Raw genomic sequence first — 11,374 nt, 5'->3', positions numbered from 1 at the left:
ATGTGCTGATGGCGACAAGCATTTAGCATGACGCCTACTACACCGCAACTGTTCAACAGATGAGAGCTGCAACTATCCGCAGGTAGGACTCTGGAGTCCCGTCTTACCTGAGCACGACCACCTGGCCCTCAGCCCCCACAGCCACATCTGCCAGGCCATCCCCGCCGAGGTCCTTCACCCCGTGGATGGAGCGTCCAAACCATTGAATTCCTGAGAACATCTGGGTCCCTTCTATCCGCTGAAGCCAAGAGAGAAATTCATGCTAAGCTAGCGGAGAGGACGGGCAGAAGGGAGGGAAGAGCGGGACTGGGGAGCAGGATCGGGGTTTGAAGGCTTCCAGGGGTCTGGGAATGGGTTTTGATTGGCAGGTCGGGATCCTCACCTGACTGGGCCGGGGGCTCAGCCCCCCTTGCTGCCCATTGAAGATGTACACGGCCCCCTGCTCCTCCAGAGGGGCTCCCACAGCCACGTCCGTCAGCTCATCCCCGTTGATGTCTGTCAGGGCAGCGATGGAGGCTCCAAATCTCCCGAGGGGGTAGCCGGTCTCCCCCTGCAGCTCTGAGACCATTTGGAACTCCAGCTGGGAAGGAGCAAGGTGACAGGTTCCGCCTCAGTCACTCAGCAAGCTTTCACAGGGTGAGGCACTGGATCTGGAGTGTGTGTGCATGCTAAGTCACTTCAGTCGTGTCCAATCCTTTGCAACCCCATGGAACGTAGCCCACCAGGCTCCTCTGTCCATGGGATTCTCCGGGCATGAATACTGCAGTGGGGTGCCATTTCCTTCTCCACTGGACAGGAAGAACACTACAGAAATACTGGGTGTGGTCCTTTCCAGAACTGGAACAGTGCCGTCACATCAACCTGGGTTCAAGTTCCAGCTCCCCCTTTTTAATCTGGCAGAGGTCTAACTACTGGACTACCAAGGAACTCCCCATCTTTGCTGTCAGTGTGACTTTGTGCTTTTGGAAAGTTGCCCAACTTTGCTGAGCTGCGACATGTCCATTCATGAAGCTCATAGTGTCCCAGAAACTGATTATGAGACTCAAACGGGATAGCCTACATATAAAAAGTTTGGCACTGGGCCTGGCACACATTTTAGCCACCCCTGCATACTAGCTATTGTTTGTCATTGTTCTAAAGGTCTGATTAACACAGGGTCAGAGAGGGAACTTTCAGAATAATTGAGACCCGAGAAAGCCTGGGAGTCTCTTTCTCGCACATTCTGTGCTTAGTGTTCTGGTCCCCACCTGTTTTTTCTGGTAGATAAACACCCGGCCTCCTCTCTGCTCCCCATAGTACAGGGGGGCTGCAATCAGCAACAGCTCTGTCTCCCCATCTCTGTCCATGTCAACGCCACACAGCTCGCCACCAAAATAAGAGCCAACCTGCAAGGAGAGGAAGACGTTTGAGGAAGAAATCCAGAGCCACACACCTCCTTCCTCATCAGCTGCACCACATCCATCCTACTCCAGGCCCTCAAATAAAGGATCCTGAGATAAGCTGGGACCTGCAGCACCCTGTTTTGCAGTGTTGCAATGCTTGCACCTGGACACATCTCTTTGTATTTTGAATAACAAAATACAAAGACACTGTGTGAGACTAAAAATAACTGTGTATACACCCGCAGTGAGGTCAAATTCTGGACAAATGATTCAAAGAGACCAAAACACCTAACTGTGGCTTTTGAAGAGCCTGGAGCAAAAACAGGGGGTTGGGAGCAAAAGCAGGGGATTGCACATGCCCCCTGCACCCAACACCGCCTAAGGAGTGGGCAAACCACCTAAGCTACCCCTCCAGCCTGACCTCTGGATGCATCCCTACCCTCACCTCATAGAAGGAACAAGTATGCCCCCTCTAGGGGAGCAAGCCCGCAAGGGAACCTGTTGTTCTTGATCTGCCCTGCTGCATCAAGGACCCCAATAAAGCCACGCCTGAGTTTCTTGTCTGGCCTCTGATCAATTTCAATTGATGAAGGAGGCCAAGTAGCAATCCAATTTAGAGTCCATATGAATTTAGACAAGCGGGGTTCTTTTTGTTTGTTTGTTTAGTTGTAGCCCATGGGCTTAGTTGCTCCATGGCATGTGGGATCTTCCCAGACCAGGGATCGAACCCGTGTTCCCCCGCACTGACAGACAGATTCTAATCCCCTGTACCACCAAAGAAGTCCAAATTGGGTTCTTAAATTGGCAAGAAAGTGAAAGTGTTATCCGCTCAGTAATGTCCGACTCTTTGCCACCCCATGAACTGTAGTCTGCCAGGCTCTGCTGTCCTGGGATTTCCCAGGCAAGGATACTGGAGTGGGTAGCCATTACCTTCTCCAAGGGATCTTCCCGACTCAGGGATTGAACCTGGGTCTCCTGCATTGCAGGCAGATCCTTTATCATCTGGGCCACCAGTTCAGTTCAGTTCAGTTGCTCAGTCGTGTCCGACTCTGCCACCCCGTGGACTGCAGCATGCCAGGCTTCCCTGTCCATCACCAACTCCCAGAGCTCACTCAAATTCATGTCCATCGAGTCGGTGATGCCATCCAACCATCTCATCCTCTGTCGTCCCCTTCTCCTGCCTTCAATCTTTCCCAGCATCAGGGTCTTTTCCAATGAATTGGTTCTTTGCATCAGGTGCCAAAGTATTGGCGTTTCAGCTTCAGCATCAGTCCTTCCAATGAATGTTCAGGCTGATTTCCTTTAGGATGGACTGGCTGGATCTCCTTGCAGTCCAAGGGACTCTCAAGAGTTTTCTCCAATATCACAGTTCAAAAGCATCAATTCTTCAGTGCTCAGCTTTCTTTATAGTCCAACTCTCACATCCATACATGACTACTGCAAAAACCATAGCTTTGACTAGACAGATCTTTGTTGGCAAAGTAATGTCTCTGCTTTTTAACATGCTGTGTAGTTTGGTCATAGCTTTTCTTCCAAGGAGCAAGCGTCTTTTAATTTCATGGCTGAAGTCACCATCTGCAGTGATTTTGGAGCTCCCATTCCCCCCCCTCCAAAAGCCTCTTGCTGTTTCCATTGTTTCCCCATCTATTTGCCATGAAGTGATGGGACTGGATGATCAGCCACCAGGGAAGCCCCTAAATTGGCAAGAGGGGATGACAAAACACCCCAGAGGCTTTGTGGGGAACTAATGTGACAGTGCTTGGCACAGGGCCAGCTCACAACGGGTGAATGAGTGTTCGGAAGACGACAGAGAGCATAACTAGTATCACGCCAGCCCCTCATCGCCTGAAGCCACTGCAGCCACGGCTCACCTGGCTCCCGTCTATTTCCTGGATCTGGCTCCAGGGTCCTCCTCCCTTTGGCTGTTGGAACAGCAGCACCCGCCCCACATGCTGGTATCTGGGGGCTCCAGTGGCCAGCAATGACATGGTCCCTCGGGAGGGCAGCCAGGTCACCGTGTAACCTGAGGAGAAAGAGAGCGAGGGGCTTGGAGTCAGAAACACAAGGGCTGCTGAAAGAAGGTAAAACCCCAGGGGAAAAGGTGGTGGAGATCCTGGGAAGCTGGGTTAGCGGCAAAGATGCACTGAGATAGTTGGAAGACCTTCTCCTGAGAAGAGCAGCCATGTGCTCCGAGGGGTACAAATCCTGGCCATGGTCCAAGACTATGTCTCAAACTGTGGATAACACGCATGCACAGACAAAGCAGCCACGTGCTACGGGGTAAACATCTCCCCGAGACTCAGTTCACCAGAGGGTTTGTAAAGGAGACGACCTTCTTTTTAAAGAATGAAATAAAATGGGATATATTAGTAAGAAGAAGGCAAAGTTTGCACGAAGATTAAAAACCGGGCACGAGAGGCCTCAAGACTGCCAGCCTGCCCTATGGATTTCAGACTTGGCACCTCTCACGCTGCTTGACCCAATTTCTTTTTCTTTTTTTTTTTAAGGAAAAAATATTTATTTATTTTTGGCTGAGCTGGGTCTTCATTGCTTCCCTTGGGCTTATCTCTAGTTGCAGCAAGTGGCGGCTACTCTTTTGTTGTGGTGCAAGGGTTTCTCACTGTGGTAACTTCTCTGTTACAGGCACAGGCTCTAGAACGTGGGCTTCAGTAGTTGTGGTGCATGCGCTTAGCTGTCCCACAGCATGTGGAATCTTCCTGAACCCAGGATAGAACCTGTGTCCACCGCACTGGCAAGCAGATTCTTAACCACTGGACCACCAGGGAAGTCTCCAGCTTCTTAAAACCAATCTCTTTATAGATAGATAGATAAGAAAAGAGACAAAAAGAATTATGTATCTATATAAAGATACAGACCTAGATATATCTTGTTGGCTTTGTTTCTCTGGAGAATGCTGACTGCTAAAATAATATACATATGTGTATATTATTCTTTGCATATATATGTGTATATATGTAAAGAGAGATAAATCAAAAGTGGCAAATGTTAACTGACAAATTAAGGTGAAAAGTGTATGGGTGTTCACTGTACTGTTAACTTTTCTCAAAAGTTTGAAAATTTTTAAATAAAAATTTAATAGAAAAGATTATACAGATCAATCAGCCTGGAGACATAGCCTAATAAAAGTACTGAGATGTAGACTTAAAGAGTTGGGGTAACAGAGAATGAGATGGTTGGATGGCATCTCTGATTCAAAGGACAGGAGTCTGAGCAAACTCCGGGAGATGGTGAAGGCCCCGGAAGCTTGGCATGCTGCAGTCCATGCGGTCCCAAAGAGTCGGACACGACTGAGCGATTGAACAGCAAGCACAAAGAGAAGTGATTGTACAGCACAGAGAATATAGTCAATATTTCATAGTAACCATAAATGGAGCATAATCGATAAAAATTGGAATCACCATCTTGTATACCTGAAACTAATATATTATTGTAGGTCAACTATACCTCAAGAAAAAAAAAAAAAAGCAGGCGACATGAAAACATTTCCTGCTTCAAGATATCACGGAGGTTATCTTCATACTTCACAGCTTCTGTGGCGAGGTTTCCTGCCCTCTGTTCCTACTCTGACAAAATGCTGGAGCAAATGCTGCAGGAAATCAGATTAGAGATTGTGTGAGAGCCAAGAGCCAGCTTATCAGAATGCTCTGAAGATGGCTCACTAACCCAACTTGACCTTCTTTGCTTTTTTTTTTTTTGCTTTTTTTGGCTTATTTTTTAAAATTAACTTATGTTGGAGTATAGTTGATTTACAATATTGTGTTAGTTTCACGTATATAGCAAACTGATTCATATACATATATCCACTCTTTTTTAGATTCTTTCCCCATATAGGCCATTACAGAGTATTCAGTAGAGTTCCCTGGGCTATATACCGTATGTACTTCTATTTTATATATAGTAATGTGCATATGTCATTCCCGATCTCTCAGATTATCTCTTCCCTGCATGACCTTCTTTGCTTAGAGCAGTTCAAAGTGAGTGAGACAAAGAGATGTCTGAGATTCTATAGCCCAGGAGAGGAACGGTGAAGAGGCCGAACCACCCTCCTGGTTTCTTCATATATATTCCTGAAGCACAGGGATTAAGAGCTTGATCTCTGAAATTAGAGAGACTAGGTTTTAATCCAAGTGTTACTTCTTCCTGACTGTGTAATCTTGAGTAAATTACTTCATGTGTCTGAGCCTCAGTTTTCTCATTAAAAAAAAAGATGAGGCAGTACCAATCTTACCGGGTAGTTTTGAGGATTAAATAACATCATGGATGTAAGATGCTTGGCACCATGCTAGTGAAATATAAACTAAGATCTGAAGGACAGTAGCATAGCAGGCAATCAAGAATATATTTACTTCTACATATATACAAACACACACACAAACATCTATGTGTGGGGGTGTGTGTGTGTACTATGGGGTGGGTGCCTAACTAGAGATTCAACTTTGGCATTATTTCTTCTTATTTAAGGAGCCATCTTGCCAACTATTTTACAGTACAGTTGTCCCTAGGAATCCACAGTGGATTGGTTCTAGGACTTGCCCTAATACCAAAATTCACAGACGCTCAAAGTCCTATGATTGGCCCTTGATATCCCTGACTTTCAAATCTGTGGCTTCAACCAACCTTGGATCATAAACATGGAACCCGCAGCTGCGGAGAGCCAGCTGGATACTGAAGCACAAAAAACCTCTTTGAAGGCAGCAGTGTAGGTGCTGTAGGGTAAGTGAAGTGGTTACCAACTATAGACCCTGGGTTCCCCCTACTATTTCTGTGACCCTGGACAAGTTATTTAAAGTCCCCTGGACTTGAGACTTTCCTGGTGGTCCAGTGGTTAAGAATCCGCCTTTCAGTGCAGAGGATGTGGGTTCAACCCCTGGTCAGGGAACTAAGATCACAAGTGCCGAGGGGCAGCTCCACCCATTTGCTGCAACTAGTGAGCTTACGTGCTCTAGAGCCCAGACACCACAGTTCAAGAAAGCCCTCAGGCTGTAGTGAAGACTCAGCGCAGCCAAAATAAAGAAATAAATAGGCTGGTCTGAAGGTAGTGAGTTATCTCAATTGATTGTTCACAGTCAGTTACAGATAGAACTCCTCGTTCTACTCTTCCCCTCTTCTCACTACTGCACTTGACTAGTCTAAAAAAAAAAAAAGAAAAGAAATAAATAAAGTCTCCTGGGATCAATTTCTTCATCTGTAAAATAGAGATGATAAAAATACCTACTTACAGGGTTGCTGGGAAGATAAAATGAGGTCAAAGAATTTAATAGGTGTCACGTGCTTAGAACAGTGCCTGGCGCATGATACTCGCACAAAAAAAGAATGTGTGCGTGCTAAGTCGCTTTAGTTGTGTCTGACTCTTTGAAACCCCATGGACTGTAGCCCACCAGATTTCTCTGTTCATGGGATTCTCCAGGCAAGAATACTGGAGTGGGTTGCCATGCCCTCCTCCAGGGGATCTCCTGAACCAGGGATCGAACCGGCGTCTCCTGTAGCTCCTGCATTGCAAGCAGATTCTTTATCACTGAGCCACTGGGGAAGCCTTCACAAAAAAAGAATACTTGTCACAAATACTTGTCAAAAAAAGAAAAGGAAAAAAATCACTGGGGGCAGTCCCCCTTAGAAGGGTAGATGCGTTATGAATAGAACCAATTTTCCCATGGAAAGTATTTAACAAGATCTTTGTGTTCTGAGAGTTTAATAATAATAGTCTTTGTGTTCTGAGCCCACCCCTAGGCAAGGGTCACAGGTGAGGAAGGGAGAAAGGTGTTGGTTCTAGATCTATGAGGAGGTAGGACCCGGAAGCAGTCCTATCCCAGGGCTCTTGAAGTCAGTTTATGCCTTGAAACTAGTTAAACATGAACTAGAAGGGCTATAACCCTGAGTGCAAGGGCAAGACCCCTCTGTTCCTGAGACTGGCATCACCTTGGATGAACAGCATCCCCAGGACTGTGCAGGACAAGACATCACGAGGCAGAAAGAAGCAACAACAGTTGTGGGTTGACCAGACGCATTTCCTCTGTGCTTGGCATCTGGTGAACTCTTGAGACTCAATCAATCCTGGAGTTCCTGGACCATTCTAGAAGAAGAAACCTTGCAGAGGAGGGGCTCACTACCTTTTAGTGAGGTAGATTGTTTTCAACTGTACTCAGGGACTTTCCTGGTGGTCCAGTGGTTAAGAATCCACCTGCCAATGCAGGCAACGTGGGTTCGATCCCTGGTCAGAGAAGATCCTACATGCCATGGGGCAGCAAAGCCCATGCACCACAACTACTCAGCCTGAGTGCTCTAGAGCCCATGCTCTGCAAAAAGAGAAGCCACTACAGTAAAATTTACTCAGGATTTAATGCATAGGTATGACTGAATGACAACAGAGAGGTCCGGCCTCCCTGGTGGCTCAGAAGGTAAAGAATCTGCCCGCAATGCAGGAGACTTGGGTTTGATCCCTGGGTCAGGAAGATCCCCTATCGGAGGAAGTGGCAACCCACTCCAGTATTCTTGCCTGGAGAATTCCATGGACAGAGAACCTGGCAGGCTATAGTCCATGGGTCACAGACTCACACACGACTGAGTGGCTAACATACATACACACACACACACACACAAGACTGGGTGGTTTGCATAACAATGGTAGGCTCTGAGCTATAGGGAAGGTCTTCAGTTGTCTAGTACCTGGGCCAGGGGTGATTTAGGTCAGGGCGGATACTAGCCCGGTGCATGAAAGTTAGATAAAGGACTGATCAGAGAGCAGGCTCTGGATTGGCTGGTTGGCCTATGGAAGGCCTCCTCCCAGGCAAGCAGTTTTCTACCTGTAGAAATTAACTAACCCTGGGAGGAGCCAGTCTCTCCAGGACTAGCGAGGCCACAAGATGTCAAAGCATCATAAGATGCAGAAAATAAAAATGTGATTAATACCTAGGTGAGAGGTTATTAAGGCAAAAATAGAGACTGTCATGACCATATTTAGGGCTTCCCTGGTAGTTCAGGTGTAAAGGATCGGCCTGCCAATGCAGGAGACTCAGATCCCATCTTTGGGTCAGGAAGATCCCCTGGAGGAGGAAGTGGCAAACCACTTTGGTATTCTTGCCTGAAAAATCCCATGGACAGAGCAGCCTGGTGGGCTGCAGTCCATGGGGTCAAAGAGTCAGACATGATGAGCAACTGAACATGCACACACACACAAGGGGTTGTTAAAGAAAAATGAAGACTATTATGACCATATTTAAACTGACCTTCTTCATACTGTTGCTTCATTGCTTTCATTATGATTTTGAAAGTCAATGTGAGTGATTCTCTGGTTGCCCAAACCTGAAAGAACCCAGCAGAAAAAAAAGAAGTACTTACCCAAATATCCTGCCCTCGATTCTACTGTCAGTGGTTCATTCCCAACAAATGTACTGCTCTCCAGGTCTGCCTTCAGGTCGAGAAAGCCTCCAGCCCAGTCCTTGGCTCCAACGGCCCCCACAACGCCATGGCCCTGCCAAGAGCGGGAGACGAGCAGGATCAGCTTCATTCTTGCCACTTTCCTCTGCTGGTTGCCTCAGGCCCATCACTCACCTCGCTGAGGTCCGCGCTGATCCCGCTGGAGGACAGCTCCATGTTGAAGGACGTCAGGTCCTGTTTGCTTGTGCCTGAGGGATGAAGTAGGGAGAATGGGCTGAATCTCAACGAGCAGTGACGCTCATGAAAGGACTGAGGAAAAAACACGCAGCATCTACCCATAGGCAAGGTAGAAAGAGCATGAACTTTTCGGGGGGCTGTGTCACACAGTTTATGGGACTTTAGTTCCCCCACCAGGGATCAAACCTGGGGTCCTAGCAGGGAGGGCACCACGTCCTAAACACTGGACCACCAGGGAATTCCCAAGAGCATGGACTTTAGAGTCAGACGGAGAAGCCACTTCTGCCCTGAGTCTCCATGGGATCCAAATGTGGATATTCTGTTATCCAGCTCAGCACATCTAAAAGGCAGCTCTTGATTTCTGTTTCTCCTCAGGCTTCGCCTCTTCAATGAATGCCACTCCTGTCCACCTAGTGACTCATGCTAAAAACCAGGAATCAACCTTGATTCTTCCCTTTTCCTTCTGTTTAATTTCTTTTTGACTGTGCCTCAAGGCACGTGGTGGAGGAGGCAATGGCAACCCACTCCAGTACTCTTGCCTGGACAATCCCATGGACAGAGGAGCCTGGTAGGCTGCAGTCCATGGGGTCACTAAGAGTTGGACAGGACTGAGTGACTTCACTTTCACTTTTCACTTTCATGCATTGGAGAAGGACATGGCAACCCACTGCAGTGTTCTTGCCTGGAGAATCCCAGGGACGGCGGAGCCTGGTGGGCTGCCGTCTATGGGGTCGCACAGAGTCGGACGCGACTGAAGCGACTTAGCAGCAGCAGCAGCAAGGCACATGGGATCTTAGTTCCCTGACTAGGCATCGAACCCACATCCCCTGCAGTGGAAGCACAGAGTCCTCACTACTGGACTGCCAGGGAAGCCCCTTTGACTTCATTTTTTCCTTTTTCTATGCCTTTTTCCACAGAGCAAGTTAATTCTTTTTTTGAAAAATATGTATCAGATCCCATCTTTCACTTTCTTAAAGCCCTTCACAACTTTGCATTGGTCTGAAGACTTAAATTCAAACTTGTTATGAGGAACTGGGATGCCCTCCCTTCCTCTCCAACCTTCTCTCTCCCTTACTCCCCACATTCATGACACCGACTTTTCCCCTGTTCCTCCATGTTCATCTCTGCCCCATCTCTGGGCCTTTGCACTTGACCTTGTCTCTGACTATAATCCTCTTTGTCCACTCTCCTCCCATAACTGTCTGATTCTCATCTTTCATGCCTCAGCTCAAAAGTCATCTCTGAGTGAATTTTATCTCAATTAAAAAAAAAAAAATAGAAAGCATCTCATGGGAGTTCCCTGGTGGCTTAGTGGTTAGGATTCCAGGCTTTCACTCTGTGACCTGAGTCCAATCTCTGGTCAAGGAACTGAGATCTCACAAGCCGGTCAGTGTGGCCACACAAAAAAATCTATATCTCAGAAAGGCCTTCCTTAAAATGCTTCCTTAATGTGGTTTCTTCCGGCTGAACCTGTATTATCTCTTTATTCATTTCCTTTACAGTATCTGTCACAATCTTGAAACATACTGTTTCAATCCAGTTGTTCAGTTGTGTCCGACTCTTTGTGACCCCACGGACTGCAGCACGCCAGGCTTCCCAGTCCATCACCAACTCCTGGAGCTTGCTCAAATTGTGTCCATCGAGTTGGTGATGGCATCCAACCATCTCATCCTCTGTTGTCCCCTTCTCCTCCTGCCTTTAATCTTTCCCAGCACCAGGGTCTTTTCAAATGAGTCGGTTCTTCACATCAGGTGGCCACAGTATTGGAGTTTCAGCTTCAGCATCAGTCCTTCCAATGAATATCCAGGACTGATTACCCTTAGGATGGACTGGCTGGATCTCCTTGCAGTCCAAGGGACTCTCAAGAGTCTTCTCCAACATCACAATTCAAAAGCATCAACTCTTCGGCACTCAGCTTTCTTTATAAGTCCAACTCTTACATCCATACCTGACTACTGCAAAAACCATAGCTTTGACTAGACGGATATTTGTAGGCAAAGTAATCTCTCTGCTTTTTAATATGCTGTCTAGGTTGGAGAAGGAAATGGCAACCCACCCCAGTGTTCTTGCTGGGAGAATCCCAGGGATGGGGGAGCCTGGTGGGCTTCCATCTATGGGGTCGCACAGAGTCAGACACGACTGAAGAGACTTAGCAGCAGCAGCAGCAGGTTGGCCATAGCTTTCCTTCCAAGGAGCAAGTGTCTTTTAATTTCATGGCTGAAGTCACCATCTGCAGTGATTTTGGAGCCCCTCAAAATAAAGTCTTTCACTGTTTCCATTGTTTTCCCATCTTACTATCTTTCTTTGTATTTATTTGGTTTCGGCTGTGCTGGGTCTTAAGGACTTTCTCTAGTTGCCAC

General features: G+C 47.2%; 1 protein-coding gene across 2 annotated transcripts in view; it reads right to left on the bottom strand.

Annotated features, from left to right (window-relative positions):
- The window catches only part of ITGAL (integrin subunit alpha L), a 43,627-nt gene that overhangs the window by 19,589 nt on the left and 12,664 nt on the right, over positions 1-11,374 (bottom strand). For both annotated transcript variants that reach the window (XM_043456204.1, XM_043456205.1), the window contains exons 10-15: positions 8,952-9,025; positions 8,739-8,871; positions 3,254-3,405; positions 1,248-1,385; positions 383-580; positions 108-238 (exon numbers count right to left, since the gene is read on the bottom strand). In XM_043456204.1, the coding sequence (XP_043312139.1) occupies positions 108-238; positions 383-580; positions 1,248-1,385; positions 3,254-3,405; positions 8,739-8,871; positions 8,952-9,025 (826 nt within the window). The remainder of the gene's footprint in view (positions 1-107; positions 239-382; positions 581-1,247; positions 1,386-3,253; positions 3,406-8,738; positions 8,872-8,951; positions 9,026-11,374) is intronic.

This window comes from Cervus canadensis, chromosome 32 (genome assembly GCF_019320065.1).
Source record: "Cervus canadensis isolate Bull #8, Minnesota chromosome 32, ASM1932006v1, whole genome shotgun sequence".
NCBI lineage: Eukaryota > Metazoa > Chordata > Mammalia > Artiodactyla > Cervidae > Cervus > Cervus canadensis.
The sequence above is the reverse complement of the archived record's forward strand: the minus strand, read 5'-3'. Positions and strand labels throughout refer to the sequence as shown.